This window comes from Caretta caretta, chromosome 5 (genome assembly GCF_965140235.1).
Source record: "Caretta caretta isolate rCarCar2 chromosome 5, rCarCar1.hap1, whole genome shotgun sequence".
Classification (NCBI taxonomy): Eukaryota; Metazoa; Chordata; order Testudines; family Cheloniidae; genus Caretta; species Caretta caretta.
In genome coordinates, this window is record NC_134210.1 from 125,056,323 (window position 1) to 125,084,076 (window position 27,754).

A 27,754-nucleotide genomic window follows, 5' to 3' on the forward strand; every position below is an offset into this window, starting at 1 on the left:
GAGCAGCATGACACCATGAGCCTGATGTCAATACAAAGAAAAAATGAACCAAAGGCAACCTGTTAAGTCCTGTGGGGTTCAAAGTAGGCACAGGTGTCCAGAGCATGGCAGAGAAGAGTGATGTAGTGTAATGAGTGCTTTTCCTCTCACTGCCCCATATGCACAGCCATAGGTGCCGAGTCCGTGGGTGTTCCAGGGCTGGAGCACCCATGGAAAAAAAATAGTGTGTGCTCAGCACCCACTGGCAGCCAAGGTTTGGCTAGGGGTCAGGATTCCCAGGTAGTCTGTGCAGTGCACAGCCCATGCTGGCCACGAGGGCCTACCCATCTCCAGCAGAAAGGGACACTGATGCTAATCATGGCACATTTGACAGAGTCCTGCTGCCTCCAGGTCAATGGTGATGGCAGGGTCAGCCCAATAGTTTGTCAGTTGAAATTTGGCTCTGAAAATCAGAGCCAAAAGGAAGAGGACATCATAGATCAGGGAAATGGCTGGAGCTTTATTGAAGAGGTTGATGGAGGAGCCACAGAATTTTCAAAGGCTAGCACAGACCTTGACAGAGCTGTAATAAAGCCACTTCATGAAGGGAAACAGAGTCATAGATTCATAGACCAGAAGGGACTATTAGAATCAGCTATTCTGACCTCCTGTATGACCCAGGCCATGGAACGTCACCCAATGATTCCTGTGTCAGGTTCATCACACCGTTTAGAAAGACAAGCAAAGGGAAAGAGGATTAGAAGAGTCACGGGTGGCGTTTGCAGTTAAATCAAGTCTGAGGAGCAGAGCAGAGTGGGAACCTTGGATTTAGCAGCAGGAATTGCTCTTTGTTCACAGACCCTTGGATTTCGTTGGGACATTCAGCAACCGATGGTCATTTGGTTTTGCATTTGGAGCTACAGCCAATAAAGTTATGTTCCTGTTTTCGGAAGGTTACCGGCCACTACAAGTGCCCCAGTGGGCCCAAGGTATGGTGCAGATCACACAAACCACACTAGAGATGGGGGTATTTGTCCATCTTTTCCTTCTCCAGCTCTTCAGTCTGGCACTTGGAGCAACCTTAAAACTGGGGAAAGGGTTACCTTTGCATGGCAGCCAGGGCACTTGTGTGAGATCTGGTGGCTTCCCCATGCAATAATGCTGCTGGGCATGTGGCCTTGGACAAGCCTGGGATTGATGTAAGGGCATAGGTCCAGGAAGCATTAGGGTGCTCTAGATCTGAGCATCAAGAAGAGCTGGTAGCTTGGGGTGGCTGTGGGCTTTTCCCTCCACCCCCATCCCTACCCCATCACCGTGGCAAGGACAGGCTGCCTTTGGGATACGTCACTTGGCCAAAGAAGATAATTCTTGTCCCCAACTCCAGTGGTCTCTGCCGTTTGCAAACTGAGTAATTCCAGTTAAAATAGTGGAGTTACTCTGGATTTAAACTGGTGTAACTAAGATCAGAGTCTGATCCGCTGTCTCAGGACCGGAGGACACATGCACAGCTGTAGCTACACCAGTGTAAATCCCAGTGTAGGGGCACTGCACATTGTAAATGTAGGTTGGCGTCAGCATGGAATAGCAAGCCTTACACTGCAAGCCCCATATTGCACCGGCATATTGCATCTGCACTGGGGTTTGCAAAGGTGTTATTACTCTGGTACATGTGTCCCAGCATAGATAGGCAACACTTCTAGCAACTATTATAGCCAGGGAAACAAAAGACCAATTTCAGTGGTGACTTATATGGTAGGTTAGTTACTTAAGAGGTACAAATGGGTCAGCATTAATGGACTTATATCAAAGCAATGCTTATATCAAAGCAATGAACCTACACCAGATTGGCCCTCAGCAGGTGTGCAAAACTCATGTAACCTATATGCTGAAGAGGCAGAAGGGGAAGCATAGTTGGAAAGCAGCTAAAAGGGGACTGTAAGTTAGGGTCTGGATAAAAGGTGTGTTAGCTAACACATTTTAACACACACATTCCAAAGCCACAGTGCAGACAGGGCGTACCTTAACATATGTTGACTAGTCAAGGGGAATCTTAGGGGGGCAGCCGAGGTTACTCCACCTCCAGCTAACGTGTTCGAATACAATTAGCCCTGTCTACTTGAGGGCTTGGAAAGGTGTTACCATGCACATTTAATAAATATACTTTTTACTCTAGTGTGGACAGGCCTTTGGAGGCCTGCTCTTAGCTGCTTTTTCTGCTGTGTTGCCCCACCCTCCCCCTTGTCTTATAAATTATACTCATTTGCACGCTCATGACCTGATTCTCTGCTGCTAGGCACCCTGTGTTGTCATTGAAGCTGGTGCCAAGCGAGTTCAAAGTGGGTGTGAAATACTACAATTCACAGTCCTGTAACCAGCTTGCACTCCCTGGGCATGCTGACACGAGGCACAGGGTAACGTGTACTACTCTGTGACATACGCCTCCCTTATTAGCTATTCTCCTGCCCTTTTACACCTCATAGAATCATAGAATATCAGGGCTGGAAGGGACCTCAGGAGGTCATATCTAGTCCAACCCCCTGCTCAAAGCAGGACCAATCCCCAATTTTTGCCCCAAATCCCTAAGTGGCCCCCTCAAGGATTGAACTCACAACCCTGGGTTTAGCAGGCCAATGCTCAAACCACTGAGCTATCCCTCCCCCCATGTGTAACTGCTTCCACTGGTCACCAGTAGATGTACCCTTGGGATCGCCAAAGGTGCTGTACTTTCTAACATCAGGTAGGGGGTTAGCCGAGTAGGTTTTGAATTAGTTTGTTCTTTTAAGGAAACTAGAAGATATTGAAGGTGTTTGGGTCGAAGGGGAGTGATGGGAAGGGCAGGGATGGGATTAGCAATGTCATAGGCATGGGGATTTCTCATTCTCTCATGATGTCCTGAATTTTGGTCACCTTCCTGCTCTGTTGGAAGGTCACTTAGCTTCAAGGAGTCCTTGACAGTGAGAAGGTGCCCTGTGCATGTGTAGAGCTGCAGCTCATTCAGCCGCAAGAGGAGACCAGGGCCTTGATTCTGGTCCCAGGGGCCTCATTAGAACACAGATGTAACTCCACAGACCCCACTGGAATGCATCCACTTTCCCTGCTGTGTCACTAACCAGTGAGAGGGGAGACTGGGGCTGAGCAGATATTGACCAACGGTAGTTTATGGCTAGGCAAGGATTTCAGAACTGACAATAACAGCCTGGCATCATTTGCTTTCCCTCCAGCCATTGTGCTTCTCATAGGCAGCACTGAAGTGGGCCTCTCATATTTCCCTTTCTTCGCCTGCCTCTCGACGGAATTCCGGATCACAGGGTCTGTACTGGGATTCTTCTACACTTTCACTTGGTAAGCCATGTTACCCTGAGATCCAGCCCCTGGCTGGTTGGGCTTAATCCGGCAAAGCACTGAATAGTGACTTCAGTGGGACTCCTTGTCCTTAAGTGCTTTGCTGGACCAGGGCCACAGTGCTAAGAAGCACTTGCAGAACTAAGCCCTGTTTGGGCCACTCATAGCTTTTCTCCACCCACCGCACTGTTTAGAGTATGTGTTCTGCATATTTTTATACCGGAGAGCAGTGTGCCGGGGACCCTGGAAAGCAGCCTGGGGTAGGGGGAGAGGGTACTGGAGAGTAGCATGGGGTATCATTGGCAGTACTGGAGAGCAGCATAGGAGGAGCTGGGGGCAGGGGCACTGCAGAGCAGCATGAGTTGAACTGAATAGGCCTTAGAGACTGAACTCTCCCCTCCCATCCCTGGGGTGGCCCTTTCAAAGTTGGACTGAGACATATTGGCAGGGCAGAGTGGGGAAGCCATATGGTGGATAAACAAAGGATTTCAGTCACGAAGGTCTTTGCTCTGGCACTTTTAGGAGTATTACATTTAAACACACCCCCATCCAAAGCTTTGGGTAAAGGGACACTCACTTTTGTGTTGTCATTGCGGGGCAGGGAGGGTTGGAGTCAGCTTGTTCTATGGGTACGTCTACACTGCAGCTGAAGGTGTAATTTCCAGCTCATGTAGACACTCTCTTGCTTTGATAGCGTGAGCATGCTAGAGATAGCAGCAGCAGCAGCATGGTGGGCTAATCACCCAACTACAATCCTGTCCAAGATCCATGGTACCTATTTGGGCAGCTAGCCTTTATCACCACCTGCACCTCCGTGGCTATACTGTTATTTTTCGGGTGCTAGCTCAAAACTAGCATCTGTGCGTCTACCCAAGCTGGAAATTACACCGCCCACTGCAGGGCCAGCCTACCTGATGTAGGCAGCATCTGCCATTTCCAGCCGCTATAGTGTGTAAAGTTCACTTGAAGAATAGAAATTATTTCATAAATACATTAAAAAACCTTGAAGGTAATTTTATGCCAGTATCTCGAAATGCCTTGGCCCCTGATCCTGCAATCTGAATGCACAGCCCCACTCTCTCCAAAGGGGTGCAGAGGTGCTCTGTATGTGTCTGATTACAAGATCAGGGCTGGGGACCCTGTGACAGAGGCCAGGCTCTGCACCATGAGATTGTGTGTGTTGTAACAACTGCCATTGGAGTCTAGTAACACCAGTGTGTTTTCCAGGTTCATAATCACAATCACAAACATTGTGCAGTGCCCACATGGACAAGTAAGTTTCTATTTCTGTCTGATGGTGACTTTATTTTATATGTTACAAATGTTTATGATGCCACCTGGGGCACTTTAGCAACAGAGATTTAACTAGAAAGCCAAATAATCCAACCAAAACTTCAATCCACTACTAAGGAAAATAAATGTGTTCAACATCCTTCCCAGAAGATGCCTTGCCTGGGGTTTGGAGGGGCCACCGAGGGGAGTAAATGCCACAGATAGGGTCCCCAACTGAGAAAGCCCTTATGCTGAGAGCTTCCAGACACAGGAAGAGGAAGAACCCTAGAGCCATGCACAAAAATGAGCATGTAATTGTCCACCTATGTTGCACACCTAGTCCTGTGACTGCATGTGCAAATCAGATACCTACACAGGCTCTTGGACTGTCAGAGGTCAGATTATCCCCCCAAACCCAAAAATACATAGTGTGCATGCCAGGACTTTGATTCTCCAAAGAAATCAGGGCTCCCACCCTTGGGCCTGATCCACATGGAACCTCATTGACTTCAGTGGGGCTCTGCACCAATGTAAAGGGTTTGCTAGCATGGATCCAATTGCAGGATTGGGGTCACGGTGGGCACATTGTATGTGCCTGGAACTAGGGGTCTCAAGTTGAGAACCTGGCTAAGAGGGTTTAAACTCAGGCCTGAGCACACTTCCCGTCTGCTGTGATTGGGTAAGGTGGTGAGACAGCCTCACAGATCTGGAAAATGGCTGTGAGCACTAGTATTCTGAACTGAGCGCAGAGCCTGACAGAAAGCATCACAACTTTGTAGAGATATGCATTTGTTTTCCGCAAATTCTGCCCTCTCTGTAGGTTAAGAAATAAGTAGTTGTGCAGCATCAAACTGTTGGTGTCTGTGATGGAGCCTCACTTCCTTGAGTGCCTCGCACAGGGGACAGGCTGCCCTGTCTTCTGGGGCTGAGAGTACAGTGCATCTGCAAGACACAGCAACCACGGCACTAACAGCTGAGAGCCCAGTTCCAGCACGACAAAAAAGGATTTCCTTCTGAGGGCCAGTGCCCTGTCATGGGCTAGTCCAGTGCCCTGTCCCTAGGATGTGTCCCTAGGATGTGGGGAGGCCCCCAGTGGTGAGGTGAGGCCTCGCTGGTTGGGTTAGCTACCTGGGAGCTGGGGAACCACAAAGTCCAACTGTGTCCAGTAGACGCAGTAGAGAATCCCCATCACAACAGCGTCCTCAGTCTCATCTCTGTCCAGAGACATGGTACTGGGCTGACTGCAAGGAGACCGAGATTTACAAATAAATATATTTACACTAAAACAAACAGGAAGGGCTACAATAACAGTTCCAATTCCCTTCGTCTCCTCCAACAAGACAACATGCTGTGCTGCCAGCTAACCCTGGACCTTGTAAGTCAAAGTTTCATAGCTTTTAAGGCTAGAAGGGGCAATTATGATCAGCTCGTCTGACCTCCTGTATGGCCCAGGTCAGAGCCTTTTACTTGGGAACTCCTGCATCAAACTCAAAACATATGGTTGAACTCGAGCAGACGTTGTAGAAAGAGACTGGCAGTCTTGATTTAAAGACATCAAGTGATGGAGATTCCACTATGTCCCTTGGGAATCTGTGCCGATGGCTAGTTACCTGCCTTGTCAGAAATTGTGCCCCATTTTTTAGACAAGTGACCCTTGCTCCCCATTCTCCCTCTTCCCTCATCCTGTCACAGCAAACCCTACGGGTACAGAGGGAGCAGCCGCGACTTTAGGTGCTGATCCGGCAAGGCACATAAGCACATGAATAAGCCCATTCAGATCAATGGGAATTGATATGGGCTTAAGTGTGCTGCTTGATCTGGGTCTTACGGCCAGTTTTTTTACAGGTATTTAGATGCCAGAAAAGGCAGAGAGTGGCATTTTCAAAAGCACCGAGCACCCAAATCTGGCCTTTAGTGCTCTTGTCTCCACCCAGCAGTAAGCACCATCACGGGATGCAGAGGGAACAATCAGAGCTCTGACCGGGGAAAAGCCTGCACATTGTTGCCGTCGCTGGGCTGTGCTGAGCACTTGTATCCCAGGGTGATGAGTGCGGTACAAATACGGGAAAGAGTGAGAGAAGCAGGGAGGCAGACAGGCCTGCTGACATCTCGCTCTGGTTTGGCGGTAGTGGGTTTGTATAACAAAGATGGTGATGAGCCACAGCTTGTGGAATGCAACTCCGCACTCCCACAGACCACAAGGCGGAAGAGATAGAAGTCACCCCACAGGGGGACATGTCCCTCTTTAAGGGGGCTGTTAGGGGGCTTATTCCTTCACCCACTTACTTCCCTGGTCCTTCTCGCATGAACAGAGAGCAACAATACCCAAAGTCCAAAGGTGCAAACAATTCAATGTTTATTGGGGTGAACTTCCAGCAAGCATGATTCCAGTTTCCTTCCTTAGTATCCTCCTTCCCAGCTCTGACACCGCAGAGCCTTACACCTGTGTCCCTGTTCCCATTCCTGCCCTTAGCCAAACATTATTCCAATTTCCTTACCCCCATTCCCTGTTCCCATTTCCCTCTTTAGCAAAACATGATTCCAATTTCTGCACCCCCATTCCCTGTTCCCATCCCCCCACTCACACACCCATCCCCTCCCACCCACGCCCACTCACTTCCTCATTGACTGCAGACTATATAGTAAAACTTGAGTTCTGCTTAGCTATACCTTAACCAATCATTTTCCTGAAATTTAACTAACCAATCCTAACATATTGTAACATGATTATGTAACCAATTATATCCCACCACCTTAATTAGTTTACACCCAGCAAAATTAATTATACAGCAGACAGGAACAATCACAGAACCAGACAGAGATTATACAGACAAACAATAGCAAAGTGGGAACTATAATGACAAAACAATACAGAAGTGAGGATTTCACATCCCAGCTATTGATAAGTGAGTTCTTGCCAGACAGGATGCTATCAAACTAAGTTTCCGTTTACATTTTCTAGGCACTTCCCTTTCTCTGGAGGTGATAGGAATACAGTCCTGTCCTGATAGTGCCTAACAGCCCAGTAGCACCTTATTTCAATTTGGAATGTGAGGATGTGACCGTTCACTTCCCAGCTTATGGCTGCCTCTGCTGCTTAGCCAAAGGCCTTAGCCTAAGAACAGGGCCTCAGGCTGTCACAGTAGGAGAAGTCCCTTACACCAGCAGACAGTGATTTTGATTCTTTCTTTTATACCTCTAGAACTAGCCAAGTGATAAGAATACACCTAAATTCTTAAAGTACAGGCCTTTGCAGACAGGCCTGAATATCTATATCCTAACAGGGGCACCCTGGTGTCCGGCTGCACATTGCTCGAGCGTGTCTGTGCCTGTCCTTCCCTCTCCCCTCCGTACTCTTTGGACTTATCCCACCATCAGGAGTTCTGACATTTGTACATTTGGCTTTCCCTAACCAGGTGATGGGAGACTATGAGAAGATCATATTTTATTGGCCTTCCTTGTTCTGTCTGATTTTCCTACTGGGCCGCTTTGCCCTGATGTTTGTGAAAGCACTGAGGATTCGATTAAAGATGGATGTGTCAAGTGTGAGTATTCCTGGGTAACTGCTTCCAGTTTATTAATCTCTCTCTCCACCCCTCCCGGGAAAACTCCTTCCCTGATCCCTAGGATTAAGTAGAATTTAACCAGTGCATAGACTTTGTGCTGGTGCACCTCTGCACCAGGGTGAATTTCACCTTTAGCCAGTAACAAGAATTGATTTCACACCAGAGATCTTGGCACATTTCTACAAATCACCACTCACCTGATTTAAAACATGGAAGAGCACCTCCCCCTGCAAGACCCCATGGACTCCAGCATGGACTTCAGTGCTGGCTAGCCACCCAAGTAATTACCCAGGGCAGGTTGGTATACTGCATTCCATGATTGCAGTGTAGATATACACAGAGTTACATGGGGTGAGCACCCCAGGAGCATGGCCATTTGTCTCTTTGTGCTATTCCTGCCTTTGTCTTTCATTTCCTCATCACTATTTCCTATGTCTCTCGCTCCTCCCTCGTTTTATCTCTCGCTCCCAGTGCCCTGTGGCGTGTGAGTGTGAATCAGTGTCTGGGCAGCAGCACTGGGCAGCTATTTCTTCCTTGTTATGTTCCTGCTGACAGGAATGTTGGGTCTTCCCACATCCCTTCTCTTTCATTCTCTCCTCCCCTCCCTTGGCAAGGCCCTAAGACAGCAGGGAAGGGCATTGGGTGCCTGTCTTGTTTCCTGTCACCCTTCTTCATGTCCACCAACTTCCAGCTATGACTCTCAAAAATGACTCTCCACACAGGCAGGGCTGCCATTTGCCAAGGGGAACATAACCCTGGGCTTTGACAGGAGGACAATGACTGGCTCCATCTTAAAAGCAAGAGGCTTGTGCTGCGTTTTCTTTCCCTTCCCTCTTCTAGCACATTCCATTGTCTCTGAGCCTGGAAACCCATTAGCCCCACTAAAGGGCAGGCAGGAGGAACAGAGCTGTGTCAGACAGACCTTCCCAAGGGACTCCTGCTGCAATGTGGCCCTTCCTCGCCATAGCAGGGTGTCTGCTTACTGAGCTCCCCATCATGGCCAGGGGTTGCTTTGCAGGTGCTCTGTGTCAGGATCCCAACAAGGGCAGTCAGGGCCAAGGGTCAGAGCAGGAACAAACCTGCTGGGAGTAGCAGAGAAGTTCATAGGTTCCAAGCCAGGGTCAATACCAAGAGTCAGAGTCAGGAGGCAAAGTCGAGAACAAGTCATGGTCAAAGCCAAGAATGCAGGAACAGTCATGGCAACTACACAAGAGCCACACAGTTGCTTGGATGCTGCCTGGAATGGCCCTTGGGTTTATATAGGGCAGGGAGCCAATCAGGAGCCATGAGGCTGCTGTCTATCAAAAGGAGGAACTTCCCATGGTCTGTGTCCACAGCAAGTCATGGGCAATGGAGCGCAAGCTGGTTATAGCTGCTGCTGGGTGGCAGCCTGGAGATGCCAACTGCCTGGCAGCTCTGCAGGCCTGGGCTCTAGAACGGTCTTTATGTTCTACCCCCCTTGGTCCCCTCAGAACTCCACACAGTCTCCCTTGTGGCTAACACCTTCACCCAGTCCTGGATTAATAGCAGGAAAGGTTCAAATAATCCTCAAGGTCCTTAATAACAAAAATGATTCACAAAAAGAAAAGGAGTACTTGTGGCACCCTAGAGACTAACCAATTTATTTGAGCATGAGCTTTCGTGAGCTACAGCTCACTTCATCACGAAAGCTCATGCTCAAACAAATTGGTTAGTCTCTAAGGTGCCACAAGTACTCCTTTTCTTTTTGCGAATACAGACTAACACGGCTGTTACTCTGAAACCTGTCAAAAATGATTCAGAGTCCCCAAAATAAAGTCCATAACAAAAAAGTTTATAGTCAGCCCTTTTTCTTCTGCCACTCACAGAGCTCTTCTGCCATCCCAGTCTGATTCATCCAAACAACCAGACCTAGCCTCAGCTTCGTTGTCCTGTCAGCCACACCATGCATCTTCCTGCTGCTCTTTGTAAGGAATCCCCTGATCCAACCTAGGTATACCTCTTCAGTAATCAGGTTGTCTGACCCCAGGCCCTCCCACCAGGTATTAAGGGTTGAGCTCTTGTTAGCCACACCCTTCTCCCTATGGCTGCCAGTGTAAGCGTGGTGGGTTGCACTCACCTCTTGAACACCCCATTGCCAGCTGAGTCTGGTGCTGCCATTCTCTTCAGTTCCCAGCAACCCTGCAGGTGTCAGCCTACCTCTACAGGTCTTCTGTGGCTCAGCCCTCCAGCCTCACACAGTCCAAAACCCCTTCCGGGGGGTAACAAACTCAAAATAGAAGCAGTTCCTTTCCCATCAGGGCCAATTGCAAACAAACTAGTTTCTGACCCATCTGGAATTGAATTGGCAGGGTCCTTCTGAACTCCTGCCATAGCTGGTGAGCAGCAGTGAGCTCTGCCTGGCCTGGCTCAGGTCCTTTTGCTGCAGCCTAGAGAGCATCCCTCCTCACTCCTCTGGCTCCAGCAAGGAACTGACTTGCTGACAGTAGGCAGCTCCTTGGTTGGCTGTTGTTGGTTCCCAGCCCTTCTGGCTGCTGCAACGCCAGATCTCCCTGGTTCCCCAAATGGCTGTTCTTTTCCTCTCAGAGAACTGTTTCCTGTGGTGGGGTGAAGCAGAGCAGTGGGGCCGCCGGTAGGAGGCTGCAAAGGCCTGATGTACCCCCATCACAGTAAGGTATCTTCATAACTAAGATCATCAGAACATAAGAATGGCCATACTGGGTCAGACCAATTGTCCATCTAGCCCAGTATCCTATCTTCCAACAGTGGCTAAAGCCAGGTTCTTCAGAGGGAATAAACAGGTAATCATCAGGTGATCCATCCCCTGTTGCACATTCCCAGCTTCTGGCAGCAGAGGTTTAGGGACACCCAGAGCACGGGGTTACATCCCTTCCCATTCTGGCTAATAGCCATTGATGGACCTATTCTCCATGAATTTACCTAGTTGTTTTTTGAACCCTGTTATAGTTTTAGGCTTTGCAACATCCCCTGGCAATGAGTTCCATGTGTTAGACTGGCCTAATACAGCACCCATAAGGCAGCACTGGATCTATATGTTTGAATCTGCTGTCTCTTCCCTAGTGGAATGAAGAACATTCTTTGATATGCTGACAATCTCTGTTCCTTTAAAACAGCAGGAAAATCATTTCCTGGAGGATCATCAGGCTCAGCATGTCAAGCGTCTGGTCAGGAAGCCCCAAGAGCGGTGAGCATGGCATCTTCCTTTCAGATCCAGAACACCAAGCCACAGAGAGTTCAGATTTGGTTCTGATGAGCTTCTAAATCTGCTGCTACTTATTGATTGACATGCACGCTGGGGGCCTGCCTGCTCACCTGGGGTGAGCCAGGGACCAGGCATGTTCTCTAGCCACTGGGAGGATCCCTGATCATCCGTGACGGGCTTGCCCCGTCTCCCCTCTGAACTACATCTGTAAGCAGTGCACTAGAGCACTCTGTTTCCCATCTCCTTCACCTCAGACTCAAAGCCACCTACCCCATGGTCAGATGCCCCCATCGGCCAAGCCAGCATGCAGCAGGTGGGAGGGGGCTGCCCTTGCAGCAGACGCTGTGGGAATGTGGAGGATCCTGATGTGAGCCCCCAGTGGCTTTGTGCTGGAGAGCAGGTAGGCTGCTGAGAATGCGTGTGCAGGAGAAAGACTGGCTCCTGTTTGCGCCAGGTGAGGCCTCTCCAGACATGCCCAGTGGGAGGGAAGATTGCGTTAGGAAGGTGCAGTGGGTTGTTTTTATGGAGAGGGAGGGAACTATGCTGGAGTATGCTGGAGTAGGTTTTGGGCCTTGAAATGCCTCTAGTGTCCCTGTGTCATCACTGAACATTTCAGGTCTGTTTGTCCATCTTCATCCATTAACAGGCAGGTTCGGAAATCTTGGTTCCAGCACAAGGTGTACGAATGGGACCCATGCTTTCAGTTCCCAGGCAGAATGATTGGCACATCTGCACTAGCCTTAATCTGCCTGTACATTGTAAGTAAATTGCACACTTGTTTCCTGAAAAGAATTGCCCCAAATGGAGCACAATGTCACACAGCCCTTGTGTGCTTAGTAAGGATTTCAATCCAGGCTGTTGAAAAACAGCTCTTCCATAAATCTCTGCCATTAAACTAAAACAAGGACTGTCTATGCATTTAACAGAGCCAATGGCTCCATTAAGACCAGAATCCATAGTTTACTGGCTCCCTGACCAGGGTACCTTCCAGCTAGGCCAATGGGTGTTTGGTGGGAGTTTATCTTGTTCGTGGTAGGTTGCTTGAGATGCAGGCAGGAAAGAAAAGGCTGCCAAGTATGTGTGTGTCACATGAAATACATGATACTCATGTGTGACTGTATTTATATTATGTTGTTCCCCGTGAATACTAACGAGTTTGCTTAATTCTAGGCATCCTGGTCTTCCTCAGTGTCTGGTTCAAAATCAGTGGAGATTAACTCCAACAACATTCTTTGAGGGACAAAATTGGTCTACATCCACTTGCTGTCATTTAAAGGTTAAGATGAATCCCCACATATGAAGGGCAATATGTGTTTAAAATCAAATGTAACAGGTCAGATTCCCATAGAGTCACACCAGGGATTAGTGTGTTCCCATGTGATTAGATGGCATGTAGTGTTATTCTCTAGAAGTGGCCAATGACAAGATTGCTAAGCTGCTGTTTTTATCTATTTCTCCTCAGTTTATTGTTATTGAGTTTTACATTTACAAGCAATTCTCCCAAGAGCTGAAGATATTGGATCAGAGATTTGAAGAGCTTGTTGATTCTAGCAATGGCTCAGAAGTACTTGTACCAGCTGTCCTGCAGCTGAAAGAGTTTATTAATGTCACTGAAGGTATAGAGATGTCATTTTTTAAAGGTGGAATGAGTGTGATACATTTAAAAAAGCAGACTGAACTCATAGTTCTTAAGGCTGAGCCAAAGCCCATCCTACTCAATGGGACTCCTTCCAGGATTTTGACACATCAGTTCCAAATGGGAATGAAAACAAAAAGCCATTTCCCATAAAATGAAATTAAAACAAAAATCATCTTGGGTACATTGAGATGGAAAATGTCATTTCAAAACTGACATTTTAAATTTAAAGAAAATTTAAAAAATCAGACATTCAAAATGAAAAGTCATTTCAAAATGAAAAATTGAAACAGTCGACTCTGAAAGTGTTGAAATGGAGTATTTCAACACTATCAAAATGCTTTTTTCCTAGTTTCCCCCTCAAATCAAAATGTCATGAAAATCGGCTCATTCCCACAAAAGTTTTGGTTCAAAAAAACATCATTTTTTGATAGAAAAACTTTCAACTGGAAAATTTTTGACCAGCTCTAGCTACATACTTAGTCATAGAACCATAGAATCATAGAAGATTAGGATTGGAAGAGACCTCAGGAGGTCGCCTAGTCCAACCCCCTGCTCAAAGCAGGACCAACACCAACTAAATCATCCCAGCCAGGGCTTGGTCAAGCCAGGCCTTAAAAACCTCTAAGGATGGAGATTCTACCACCTCCCTAGGTAACGCATTCCAATGCTTCACCACCGTCCTAGTGAAACAGTTTTTCCTAATATCCAACTGAGACCTCCCCCACTGCAACTTGAGACCATTGCTCCTTGTTCTGTCATCTGCCACCACTGAGAACAGCCGAGCTCCATCTTCTTTAGAACCCCCCTTCAGGTAGTTGAAGGTTGCTATCAAATCCTCCCTCACTCCTCTCTTCTGCAGACTAAACAAGCCCAGTTCCCTCAGCCTTTCCTCGTAAGTCACGTGCCCCAGCCCCCTGATCATTTTCCTTGCCCTTCGCTGGACTCTCTCCAATTTGTCCACATTCTTCTGTAGTGGGGGGCCCAAAACTAGACGCAATACTCCAGATGTGGCCTCACCAGTGCTGAATAGATGGGAATAATCACTTCCCTCAATCTGCTGGCAATGCTCCTTCTAACGCAGCCCAATATGCCATTAGCCTTCTTGGCAACAAGGGCACACTGCTGACTCATATCCAGCTTCTCATCCACTGAGCCCAAGTGGAAAGCGGCTAAGAGTCTGAAAGCTGCCTATGATTATTTGTAAAATGAATTGGAGATCACAATCTAGTTTCTAGTGGACAATTTTCCATGTTGCAAAAAGCTTCATCACAGCTAACATGAATTGCAGTCGTTACCTTTATCAGTTTGCTGCCTCAGCAGAGAAACCGAGGACTGAATGGACATGGAGACTGAGCTGCATGTTAGGAGAGTAATGTAGGAAAACCTGCACTTCCAAGTTTTGACAAGTGAGAATCCAGGATCTTTGTTCTGCCCAATATAAATTTGGGTTTGAACACATAATTCTGATCCAGGGCTTTGGCTTGGGCTCAACTCTATAATTCAATGATTAACAAATAATCAAAGCATTTCTGAGTGACTGGGTAGTATAGGCAAAAAGTGTTCCAAGTAGAAATGTGTCCAAGCAGTGACAGTGGAGGTTTTCAAAAGGAGGCGGGATAGCCATCTGTCTTGGATGGTTTAGACACAACAAATCCTGCATCTTGGCAGAGGGTGAGACTAGATGACCCTTGTGGTCCCTTCTAACTGTATGGGTCTATGATTCTATGTGTACAAATAGCTCTGAACTTTGTGCTGAGTTAAAATACTTTTGTAATCACGTCATGTGAGCTGCGGAGAAAACATTCTGAACAGATGGTTGCTTTTCTTTTTCTCCAGGTGTTTGGATTTTCACCACCTTTGCGGCCTCCCTGACTTGTGTAAGCTACGTATTTCACATCTTGGCCTGCTACAGGTATGGACATGCAGTAGATTATCAGCAGATAGTGCTCAATTCTCAGGGGTGCTGAGAGTCCTCAAGTACCATGGAGTTTATTGGGAGTTGAGGACACTAGTCAACTCAGCACAGGCACTTGACAGCTCCCAGGATTGTCCCCTCCTCGCGGGTTCTCAAAATTCTTCTTTCGGAGTCCCCCCTCCATGCTATAAAAACTCCATGCCCCACCTGTGCCACAACAACTATTTTTCTGCATATCCAGTAGATTAAAAGCCAGGGCTGGCATTAGGGTGTAGCAAGGAGGGCAACTGCCCGGCGTCCCACACCACGGGGCCCACGAAGCTAAGTTACTCAAGCTTTGACTTCAGCCCGGGGCAGCAGAGCTCAGGTTTCAGCTTTCTGGGGCACCTGGCATTGGCCACTTCAGAAGACAGGATACTGGGCTAGATGGACCTTTCATCTGACCCAGTATGGCCTTTCTTATGTTCTTTATGTTCTGCCCTGGGCCCCAGCGAGGCTAACGCCGGCCCTGCTGTCTGGTTTATTTTGGCAGATCCCCTGAAACCTGCTTATAGCCCCCAGGGGGCCCCAGACCTCTGTTTGAGAACCATTGCCCTAGAACTTTATTCTCCATTCCATCAGCACTCAGTGGGAAGTGTCTCTATTATCTACCCTGAGCTCCACGCAGTTCTAGGCCCTGATGGGTGGCGAAGACACATCAGTCCACACAATGCTCCCATTTTATATAATTTATTAACTAAGCTAAATAACTCAAAGTAAAACACAAACTAATCAAATTAGAACAAAGTGGGTTAATAACATATCATCAGCTTAATCTAATTATCAGGCTAATTAATCCAAACTGCACAACAATTGCTTGCAAACTTTATCGAATCATGTGGGAAGGGCAGCAGACCTTGTCTAGCTATACACGTTGGAAAAAGAGGGCATTATTTATTTCAGTGCTAATTGATAGTTACTGATATTCCAGACAAACAGCTGATACGGGCAGGAAGAAATCTCTCCCAGGTTGAGATAAATATTAGACGACAGCTCTGATGCTACGTAAGACAGACTGCACAAAATATAGGTGTTAGGTAATAGCCAATCTCTCCCTGCACAGTATAGGGTTGTACCAGACATTCCAATACAATTCAGGATAAAACAGCTTTTTAACTTCTTGTTTGCTAGTTAAATTTATGTGAAACTAAGTTTCTCAGTATTTAAACACACACCACTCAACCCATGAGTGTGCCATGAGCCTCTTGAACCATGAGCAATTAGGCCATGAGCCTATTGAACCTTATAGCAGGCTGTTTGAGAAAGCATACTCAGCTACATTCTGTGTGTTCTATCCACATTTACACTGTCAGCTGCTAGAGTTAAAAGGACAAGGGTGAGAATGCCAAGGTGGAGGTGTCCCTCTACTAATAAAAATTGAAAAAAACAAACAAACCACAAAACAAAATCCTTATCAGGTCGATACTTATGCATGATCTTTGCTGTGACTTTTGTGGTTTCATTCAGTTTCAGGAAATTAGTATGTGATTGGAAAGATTCGCTGGTGGTTTTCTTGGCTAACTCAACAGACTTGCTGACTGGCTAGAGCTGGGGTTTGATTGCACCATGACCGCCTTCTGACAACAAAAATTACTACACAACCACAGGAGCAGGGACCAAAGCGTGAACCCACCCGAGCCCTGCTGCCCAGGGCTGAAGCTCTTGAGCTTTGTTTTTGGCCCCAAATGGTGGGGCTTGGGCTTTGGCCTTGGGCAGTTGTGCTCAGGCTTCGGTTTCAGCCTATACCCCAGCAAGTCTAACACCAGCCCTGATGACCCCATTAAAACAGGTTCACAACCCTCTTCGGGGTCCCGGCCCACAGTTTGAGAACCGCTGGGCTAGAGGTTGCTTGCCTGTAGATGCCAAATTTTGGATGGTGTGTTTTGCTGGACTCTGGCATCTCAGTGGCTGTCTGAGAAAGGGAAGGAAGCACAAGTCTTTTGACAAGCCTGGTGGCCTCATCACACCAGAGGCTATTAGCCAGAAGCAATGGCTTCTTCTTTTCCTTCCATTTTTTGACGATGGTGGCCTGACTGATTCCTCCCCCTTGGAACTCCTACTCTACTCTTGGCAAACTCTTGGAGTTTCTTGGCAAAGCAGAATGGGGCATTCCCCCTCTGAAGTCATAAACATCACCCAGTGGGGCTGGATTAGGTCATCTTTATGCAAATAAAGAGACTTTCCTTGCCAGTAAGCATTGGCTTAGAAAATCAATCAGTCAGCAGACCTCAAAATATTTTGAGACATTTTAGGAGATAAGATCAACTCTTCATGGGTATGGGTCAGTCCACAGAGATTATCTCAACCATCCCATACAAGTTCCAACACAAGAACCCAAAATAAATTGGAAAAAGTACAAAGCTGTTGCAACTGAAATAACAGAAAAAATCAATCACTCATCTTCATTCAACCGTACACATAAAACAAAGTTATTTATTCTAAGATTAAGCAAGAGACCTTAGTCTACAGACAGATACTTCTCTTTTTGTATTTTGGTACTCAGCAGCTATCAGCAGTTTAACTTTAAACAGGAGTTTTGACACACACAGTCTTAGTGAAAGGTTACACTTTACCTCTGTCAAAGTAAAATGTCTTTTACTCTTGAAATCACAATTTTGGATTCAATTTTCATATAAGGTCCCTGTTGTAATTACAGTGCTCTTAGCTTGTATGTAGACCAGATTCTATTTTACAGATGTACTACTGAGTCTTAGATAGGTAAAATTCCTATTGAAGCAAAAGATAAGCCTTCATTGTTGTATATTGTATTGTGTTGTAATAAATCAAAACTTGTGCTTTGGGTGGCATGCCCAATAAAACACAATGTTTGCCATTTTTTCACCATTGCGCCCCTTGGCTCTGTGTTTATTGCATTAATCCATGATGCCTTTAGCTCTAGATTGCTGACCCCTTTGACATTCAGTCAAATCATCTGATATAGCTCCTCTGTGATCAAACAGTCAAACAAAGTTATTGAGTGAATAAAATCTCCAATTTATTTGTGTGAAACTTTTTTAAACTAATTTTGACACCTTTATTCAGAAAACACATGAAGCGGCTGTGGGCAGGGGAGAAACATTTCCTTCCACTAAGGTCTCGTGAGCCTGCTTCTTCTCAAAGCGTGGTAAGTTCTCACTGCTTTTCCCCAAAAGTTCCCAGCCAGTAGCTCTGATCCACTAAAACTTGAAATTCAGTGGGAGAACTTGTGAATGTAGTTTACACGTGCTCTCCAGTATTTTGCAAGAGGAGGCCATAGTTTAATGGGTCAGTGCAATATTCATGGGCCTGATTCTGGAGCATGCTAATCTCATTGTATGATGGCTTCACACTGTAAAACTAATGTAAAAGGCTTCTATGACAGATCTGTGCCGTCGATCCAGCGAGTAATGTAGACAAGCCCTCAGGGTGGCTGAGCAACATAAGTTATACCAACATAACCTGTAGTGTAGACAAGCCCTGAGAGGCAGTAACTTGGTCAACGGAAGTCTACACTGGGGGTTAGGTCAGTGTAACTATTCTCTCGGGGTGTGGATTTTTCACACTCCAGAAAGACACGGCTATGCTGATGTAAATCTTCAGTGCAGACTGGCCCTCAGTCGAACACTGATATCTCTCATAACAAGCTGTCACAGGAACTTGACCCTGATCACCACTAAGTGCCCTACATTTGTTTATTACCGCCATTGTGTAAGGACCAGGAGATAATCACTGCTGGCTTTGCAGTGATCGCCTCGTGCTGCATTCACACCTCCAGAGCTGACATGCGGTAAGGGCACTGTCGGCTTTTCAGGGAGGGATGGAGCAGGGGAGGAGACTGACTCACTGACTGCACCCCTCAACTTTGCACTCCACAGATGAAAGCTGCCCCTGAGCAGTAGCAGTTTATTATCTGGTACAAACAATGTCAGTGGTTTGGTTTGTCGTTCAGAATGATGAAGCTGTCTCCCAAAGAACAATAGAAATGGCATCTTTTCAAATCAACTTTGTACTAAACATAACAAATGACAATCCTTACTCAGTGGAGATTGCCATCCAGGAAAGTGAGGGTACTAGAACATGGGTGACTAACACCCCATCGCTTAGTCTGACAGTTAAGTAAGCAAATGCTCCATTAACTAGGACGCAAATAGGGCTATTTGTGTGCTTACAGTTAAGCGTATTGAATGTTTGCAGGACTGGAGCCTTACTCTGCATAGAAGTGAATGGGAAAACAATTCTTGTCCCTATTTTCTTCAGACATGTTCTAACAGTTATAAAGGCAGTTTTGTGGGTAGAATTCTGGGTACATGTAGTTTTGTTCCATTCCCTTGTGTAAGCTGTGCAGGAGTCCAAGCCAAGCTCCTCTGATCTCCTTCCACTTTCAGCACATACTTCAGTTCACTTCTGCACCTTTCCTGTATGCTTCAATGTAGCTCTGGGGTCCGTGATGAAGGGATGTGGGAGGGACACTGGAACGGATTCCTGGTTGCCCTGCACATTGTCCAGTGACTTACCCAGTGCAGAGTGGGGGTAAACTGTCACCAGTCAGAATGGGATAAATTCACACCCACTTTGCACTCACTCCGCACTGGTATGAATGCTGAATAAGATGCCGGGCAGTGGAGAATCAGGCCCTGTGATTGAAATGTGGCATAAAGGAGCCAGCAGGATGAAGACCAGAATCAGGGCCTAAGGATGTATTTTGTTTCTCTGATCAAACATGCAGCAATTCCAATGTCATAAATGTCTGTCCTTTTTCTTTTTTTAAACTCAGGCCGCAATAGCAAGATACTCTGGTTGGCAAATTGCATACATATTATGGGGTACGTGCCAAGCCTTCAGCATAAGCATACATTCAACCAATATTAGAGCGGTTGCCCTTTTCCTCTATGGTAAGAAATGTGTTTTCTCTTTTCCAGGCTACCTGATCATTCATGTGGTGCAGTGTCTGTTTGGTGTAATGATCATGTACAGTTTTGTTTTGCCGATACAGCATGGCCAAGGGCTGGAAGTTGCCAAAGATTTGGGAATTGGGATGTAAGTGCATTGTTTTCACACATTTCTGGTGTTATCTCACTGTCTTCGCGCTGATTTAGATTTATAGGTCTATAAAATAACAAGAGGTACCTATCTGAAAACGGTAGGTTCCAGTGACAGATGTTTAAGCTGTGTCTACACTACGGATCTTACATTGGCACAGCTGTACTGCTGCAGCTGTGACGCTATAAGGTCTCCAATGTAGCCGCTCTTTGCCGGCAGGAGAGAGCTCTTCTGGCAGCATAATTAAACCACCCCCAACAAGTGGCGTTAGCTATGTTGGCAGGACTGCCTCTCCTGCTGATGTAGCGCTGTGTTGGTCAGGGGGGAGTTTTTTTCACGCTGCTATTGAATAACCCTGCCACGTAACATAAATTCTGCATGTTCCTTAAACATAGCCCCAGCAGCCCTCCTCTGAAGATGTGCCATGCAACCTTTCCAAAGGTCAGCAGATCTTTAAACTTGCTTTCCCTGTGGGGAATTTTTGAGAGGTTTACAATCTAAGCACATTGTCTGTTTTCCCGTCTTAAGGAAAATGCTGACTACGAGGGGACTGACTGACAATGGATAATCAAAGGGTGAAAGCACATAAGAATACAAGCTAAGCCAAAATGCAATCCATTGTCCACAATATTCCACCTTCATCTTTAATGTGGACAAGGAGGTCCCAGCAAGCATTGCTCCATTTTGATCTAATGTCCTGACTGCTCAATCTAAAGAAAGCATCTCATGCTTGGACTTGCAATCTCCGTGGCCCACATCTCTGCATTAAAGATCAACCAGCCACACTCTTCTCTTAAGTGTGTCTCCCAGCCTCCTGGCAAGTAGCCGGCACTGTCCTCAGGTTTGGCAAAGATTGGGTATCGCAGTTTCAAGGCTTCATAAGATATAACAGCTGATTCCACTTCCTGAAGGCAGAGCCACCAGCCCACCTATATGGGTCTAGGGTCTGCCTTTTTGTAATCTGTCTAGGCCAACTACACTCTTTTCCCCACAATCTCAGGAATCAGGGTATCGTCAGAAAAATCTGAGGGTGGAGGGGGGCAAAATTGTGTCAGCACAGGAAAAATTAAATATAATTATATTATATCCTGCAAAGTTGGGGGAGGCAGGGGGTGGGAGCGGAAGACATAACGGAGCTTATAGACCTATGAAAAATCTGGGAGGGACAAACCAAGATCTGGGGGTGGCGGCAACAGCCCTTCTTGCCCCCCAGCAAATGAAGCCTCTGTCAGGAACTCCCTACAGGACTCTATTAGTCTCCTGAAGCCACTCGCTTCCTGGAATCCCAGGAATCTGTGCAGATGACGGTCCTCTTTTGGCTTATTATCTTCAGCCCAGTTGGTGACTGCAGACAATAAGACCAGTAGCCACAGAATTCGAATGAGCAGTCATTAAAAAAAATCATAACAAGGCTTATTCTGTGAGCATTGTAAAGCAGGAGGACGATTTTATATCTTCGTAAGAATTAAAAAGGACTACTAGACAGTATGTGCACTGATACTAGGTCGGATGGATATTACCCAGGCCACACCTCCTCTGTGCTCATTTTGTGCTCTGAGAAGGACAGCTAGATTCTGATACCCCTTATTCCCATTGGGCCAGATTTTCTGGTTTGCTAAGGCCGCTTCGGGGCTCGTGGCCTTAAAGTTACCAGAGATAAGCAGGTAGAGAATTCCCCCTGCTCAGGTGAGCTCTCCAGTGGGGTTAAAGGTGGTGGGCAGCAGTTCTGATACCGATTGTGCCAGCTGCATACCCCCACCCTCAGCATAACATGAGGGAGATGGTGTCTTAGTGGAGTTCTTGGGGTAGGAGGGAGGTATGGCCGAGTGGAGCTTTGCTACACATGATTCTCCACTGGCCTATGGTCCCTGAGGAACCGTATGGCGGCTGCATAAGTTACTGCTGGTCCTGTGCCACTTTTCTTGTGCCAGAACCAAGTGGCTGAGGATCAGGGAGCGGCAACTGGCTCCCTGCAGCCTCCCCCTTTCAACTGGAGAATCTGAATTTGAATCACACCTTACACCCTGAGCAGCCCTCCTGCAGCCAGTGGAGCTATTTGCAGTGAGATACTACCCCGTGAGTAAGAGTATCACAGTCTGGGCCATGCAGAGGGTCAGGAAGAAATTCCCCACAGGATAGAGCAGTGGTTCTCACCCTGTTCTCGTTCACAGACCCCTGAGAGCAGAATGGAGGCCCAGACCTCTTTGGAAATGGATTCTCTTTACATAGAGTTGAATTCTGGTCAGTCCGTTTTCAATCTAAGTCCTTCGCGGACCCCTTAGACATAGTCTGCGGACCCCGGGGGAGGGGGGCTGCAGGTCACATGTTGAGAACCTCTGAGATACTGCACAGGTAAGTGCATGGTGGCAGTGCAGCATCTTCCTCTACACCTGTGCAAAGTGGGCATAAAACCCTACAAAGCAGAATGGTGGCATTTCACGCCTGCTTTGCTCTTCCTTTGCACAGGGCAGTGGGGAATCAGTCCCAGGGGCTGGCAATCACATGCAGGTCTCCCATCCCATTGTCCAGGGACTCTAATAGGCTATATTCCCAGCCCCTTTCACCACAACATCTATATTAAAAGGGTCGCAAAAAGAAAAGGAGTACTAGTGGCACATTAGAGACTAACCAATTTATTTGAGCATAAGCTTTCGTGAGCTACAGGTCACTTCATCGGATGTTTCTCTTTTCCTTTTCCATTACAGTCTTACAGTTGGGATTGCCATGGGGCTCATGATATTACAAATCAAGATCGCTGCGAGATTCTTCCTTCAGCCAAAGATCTTGCCAGATGATAAGCAGAAGCCATTAGCTCTCAATAACAGGTTAGTGGTAGGAAAGAAACAGCCCTTATGGTCTTGCATCCTCCAGACAAGGATCTCCTACTGCATGGGGCTTTTCATACAAAGATCTATGTCTGCCTGGACAAACATGAACTAATGTAGGTACAAGTAGACATAGAGGGTCGAGCCACGGAATTTGGTTCAGGGTCTGAATTTCAAACACCATGCACCTGGGAGTGTGTGGATATCTGGGCCAAATCCAAAAGTAGTAAGGTGGGGTAAGGTATGCAGTGGTGAGTGGGGATTGAAAGTGAAGCTACAGGGTCTAGCAAAAGGGAAGAGGGGGAGTGGGCCCTAAAAGTCTGCCCTCATTGAAAAATTGCAGTCATAGAATCATAGAATATCATGGTTGGAAGGGACCTCAGGAGGTCATCTAGTCCAACCCCCTGCTCAAAGCAGGACCAATCCCCAACTATATCTCTATACTTCTGTGAGTGCAAGGACTCCACAAGCTCAGCCCCAAGAATCTTAGGTTGCCAACTTTCTGACTGCAGAAAAACAAACACTCTTGCCCCGTCCCTTCTCCGAGGCCTAACCCCCTTCTCACTCCATCCCCCCTTCGTCGCTCGCTCTTTCCCACCCTCGCTCATTTTCATTGGGATGGAGCAGGGGGTTGCGGCGCAGGAGGGGGTGAGGGCTCCGGCTGGGGGTGCAGGCTCTGGGGTGGGACTGGGGATGAGGGGTTTGGGGTGCAGGAGGGGGTTCCCGGCCAGGGATGAGAGGTTTGGGGTGCAGGAGGGGGCTCTGGGCTGGGACAGGGGGTAGGGGTGCAGGGTAGGGCTCTGGCTGGGGGTGTGGGATCTGGTGTGGGGCCGGGGATGAGGGGTTTAGGGGTGGATCAAGATCTAAAACTTTTGTGTCTTTGGTCAATCTCTGTTAGTTCCTTGTGAGCTGTTGTGGCACACTGAAGCCCAAACCAAACCCATGATCGGGCACTAAGTGTGAAAGTGGATTTTCCCCTCTTTTGCAGAAAAGCTTTTCACAACTTCAATTACTTTTTATTCTTCTACAACGTGCTCCTGGGCCTGGGGGCTTGTTTGTTCAGACTACTTTGCAGTATCCTGTTGGGAACTTGGCTGATTGCACGGATAGACAGGACTATAATGCAGAAAGGGTATGAAGCTGCTGACATGGGTAAGTGTATGAAACGTCAGAGCATTGCATGGATAGCTTGTATGGGGATTTGCCATTTGGTGGCTCTCTCATAAAGAATATTGGAACTTTTCAAGCAAACATCAGATGTATCTACAGGGAACCTCTTCATGCCCAACACACCTGCAAAGGAGCAAGGCAGAGTATAGTATTAGCCACACTCGGGCTGTACATGGCCAGGGCCTTGGCCTCCCTACATGTATCCAAGAGCTAATAGCGTAACTAATCCTGCTTGTCTGAATCCAAGATCTTCCATTCTAAAAGCACACGCGTCTAGCACCTGATTGCCGTAACTGGGAGATGCTGCACTCTTTAACCGCTTCCATTGGTCAGACAGTAGAAGGGGACAAAGACCCCTCATCTAGGGTGGTTTACATTAGCAGCCACTATGGTGAGCACATGATGCTCCTTCTTGGAGCACTGTACAGCACGCTCTGGCTCCATCATAGATATTATGGTGATGGGTGCTATAGAAAACAGTGCATGAAGAATAGCTCAGTTACTCTACTCAGATGCGGCCACTCCACTTCTCTCAGGATTTTGTCCTTGGCTTTTTTTAATATTAAAAACTACACAAAGATGTAAACCCTGAAGCATATATTCTGCTCCTCCGCAATGATGGGTTTGAGCCAATTATTGCCAAGTATTGGTTTGAAGCTGGATGTGTATTATATGACTATTTTTCCCCGACTGACATTTTCAAAAAAGGGGAAGCTTCCGAAGAATAAAGCTCCAAGAGAGGAGTTTTCTTTTAAAATGTAGAATCAGTAATTTATTTGTGGATTGGACTTGTGAGTTTAGGGTACAGCTGGTCAATATATTTATTGCTCCTTGCTTATTAATTTTCGGAGACCAGATCACAATTGATTAACTATTCCAAAGGCCTGGTGTGTTCACAAACGCATTTGAGCTGAGGGTTGTTTACAAACTCTTTGTAGTTAGTATTCAGACTGTCCTTGATATTCAGAATGGCCACTTAAGTCACATGGTATGGTTTCTGTTTCCTGATTGGATGGCCTAACTTTTATAAACTACTACTGGTCTGTTAAGCAAATATTGTTTCTTTCTTGATTTCTTTTTGGAATGAAAGAATCCTAACTCTTCCAGTGCCCCCACCCCTCAAGATGAGTTGTGGAGCAAGCACCACCCAACCTGTCAAAGGCTACCTACATCCACACCTTGCCCAGGGAGGACTTGGGTTGAAAAGCTTTTGGCTGTATATGAATGAAGAGCCTGAGCCTGCATTCTTTGTTCTCACAAATGCCTACTGACTTGAATGGGAGTCATAGGTTCACAAAGAATGCTGTACTGGGCCCGCCGTGTAGAGAGAAGGGAGTTAAGCTGCACGTCTCTGTAGATGTATCCCTTTTTTAATGCAGGATTCAACACATGGGTTGGTATGATATTTATGGACCACTACCACACTAACCCCACCCTCCTCAGCTTTTGTCACATTCTTCTGGCCGGAACCACTGAGAAAAAACTGCAGAAATCCACCAAATATTATATCTTCAATAATATATCAAGTAAGCACTTTGACTGAAGTATTAACATATATGCCACTTAAGTGAGTACTATGAGCTATTTAACTCTAAAATTATATTACTCTTTGGGAATCCTTTATCTCTAACCTCCCTCTGCTTCCCATGCTGATGATCAGATGCAAGGTATGAGAACTGATAGACCCTGTCATATTATCTCAGCACGTCTAAGTGCAGAAACTATTCTTATTCATATGCAGTAAAGAGACATTTCTGCTCAACGTTAAATGGGTGCAACTGAGTTGAAGTCAATCAGGCTTCAAATGTGCATCTGAAAGATAAGCCCTAAGGCCCACAAAAATGGCCTGTAATCTTATGACCATAACCCTTTATTGAATCTTGCTATGCTCTTTGTTTTTACAAAGGGTCATATTTGGGAGCCGGTGTCTTCGAGTTAATGCATGCAGTGAAGGTGAAGCTGTTGGCCCTCAGGTGGAGGAAGGATATTAATCATGCTGTTTATCAAGTGGTGCTGACAATGTTCTGAGCTAAAGTCTCTTCTCACTTACATCAGTGCTATTCCACACAAGTCAGTGGAGTTACCCCAGTGTAAACGAGAGGAGAATTTGGCCTCATGTCTTTTGGGTCAGATAGATAGATTACAGTCTATAAGTATCTACATGGGGAACCATAGGCGCCAACTCCGAGGGTGTGGGGAAAAATTAGTGAGTGCTCTGCACCCACTGGCAGCCAAGCTCCCCTCCCCGTCCCCCCACCTCACCTAACCTCCACCTCCTCCCCTAAGCGTGCCGCATCCCAGCTTCTCCGCCTACCTCCCAGCACTTGCCGATGCAAAACAGCTGTTTTGCGGCACAACAAGCTCTGGGAGGGAGGGGGGAGGAGCAGGAATGCAGTGCGCTCAGGGGAGGAGGCGGGGCTGGGGCAGGGATTTGGGGAAGGGGTTGGAATGGGAGTGGGGCAGGGGTGGAGTCAGGGTGGGGCCAGGGACAGAGGGGGGTTGAGCACCCACCAGCACCAGCAAAAGTCAGCGCCTATGTGGGGACCAAATATTTAATAATGGGCTCTTCAGTCTAGCAGAGAAAGATCTAACAATCCAATGTCTGGAAGTTGAAGCTAGACAATTCTGGCTGGAAATAAGGTGTACATTCTTAATGGTGAGAGCAATTAATCATTGGAACAATTTATCAAGGGTCATCACTGACAATTTTTAAATCAACATGGGATGTTTTTCTAAGAAACCTGCTGTGGGAATTATTGTGGGGCAGGTCTCTGGCTTGTGCTATACAGGAGGTCAGACTAGATGATCACAATGGTCCCGTCTGGCCTTGGAATTTATGAATCTTCAGTGCGTGTCTATTGATATAACTCCACTGATACCAGCTGAGGAGCTGGTCATTAGTTTCTGAATTACAAGAGAAAAAGAAGTGGAGTGTGTTGATTTAAAAAGAAGTGGAGTGTGTTGAGTTCTGTATGTATTTCATTTTAGAACCCAGAGTGTCAACCAGAGCCAGGACACGGTGGTTGCTGCTCTACACCCTTCTCAACAACCCCAGGCTCACTGAACTCAGGAAGCCTAACGCACAGTCCGGTGCCAGTGATGCGCCACAGAACCCCTGTGTCTAGCTTACTCTGCAGGTGGAAACTGGAAGACTCTCGAACAGCTGGTGACTTGCCCCTTAGGACTTTCAGAAGATGGAGTTCTATTTCAGAGCTATACACTATGAGCAGTTAGGGCTCTCAGCCCTGGTATGACAGGAGAGCGGTGGGAATGGATGTCCAGGAGCACTTGCTGTCATTGGTTGTTGTGCATTACATTTGTTTCCAATAGACAGCTGTGAATTGTGTTAAATCACTATAAACCCCAGCAACATTTTCATTGTTTTAAACCAAATAGAGATACATTGGTTTTGGCCAATATTTCCTTGACTGTGTGGGGTCAAGGACCATTCTTCTCTCATTTTGCCAAGCGTGCAAGTTCAAGGGGACAGAAACGAATTTCCACATTGAATACAAGGCTCCGGTGTGAGTTTGGTTTTGTACAGCCTTGCCTCTCACAGCAAGCACAACTTTTATTTGTCCTAATTTCCAACTGTGCCAGAGCCTGTGCAGGGACTAATGAATGTGCAATGAACTTTGAAACACCAGCACTGAGTTTGAAAAAGTTACAGTTCAGTTACAAGTAGCTGACAACAGATGCCTCATTTCCTAATAGCTTTTAGTTACCGATGAGAGACAAAATGGGTGAGGTAATGTCTTTTATTGGACCAACTTCTGTTAGAGAGAG

General features: G+C 46.8%; 1 protein-coding gene across 4 annotated transcripts in view; it reads left to right on the forward strand.

The window, feature by feature from the left end:
• Positions 1 to 27,297, forward strand: part of LOC125637250 (stimulated by retinoic acid gene 6 protein-like) — a 39,789-nt gene extending 12,492 nt beyond the window's left edge. For 2 of the 4 annotated variants that reach the window (XM_048851497.2, XM_048851498.2), the window contains 15 exons: positions 838 to 968; positions 3,201 to 3,321; positions 4,549 to 4,594; positions 8,010 to 8,138; positions 11,273 to 11,343; positions 12,008 to 12,119; positions 12,824 to 12,977; positions 14,837 to 14,912; positions 17,997 to 18,078; positions 19,708 to 19,756; positions 19,853 to 19,970; positions 22,679 to 22,798; positions 23,787 to 23,950; positions 25,348 to 25,494; positions 26,957 to 27,297. In XM_048851497.2, coding sequence (XP_048707454.2) covers positions 838 to 968; positions 3,201 to 3,321; positions 4,549 to 4,594; positions 8,010 to 8,138; positions 11,273 to 11,343; positions 12,008 to 12,119; positions 12,824 to 12,977; positions 14,837 to 14,912; positions 17,997 to 18,078; positions 19,708 to 19,756; positions 19,853 to 19,970; positions 22,679 to 22,798; positions 23,787 to 23,950; positions 25,348 to 25,494; positions 26,957 to 27,093 — 1,657 coding nt within the window. In that variant the 3' untranslated portion in view covers positions 27,094 to 27,297. The remainder of the gene's footprint in view (positions 1 to 837; positions 969 to 3,200; positions 3,322 to 4,548; positions 4,595 to 8,009; positions 8,139 to 11,272; positions 11,344 to 12,007; positions 12,120 to 12,823; positions 12,978 to 14,836; positions 14,913 to 17,996; positions 18,079 to 19,707; positions 19,757 to 19,852; positions 19,971 to 22,678; positions 22,799 to 23,786; positions 23,951 to 25,347; positions 25,495 to 26,956) is intronic. The other 2 variants (XM_075128867.1, XM_075128868.1) reach the window with 2 other exon arrangements.
• Positions 27,298 to 27,754: the final 457 nt, after the last annotated feature.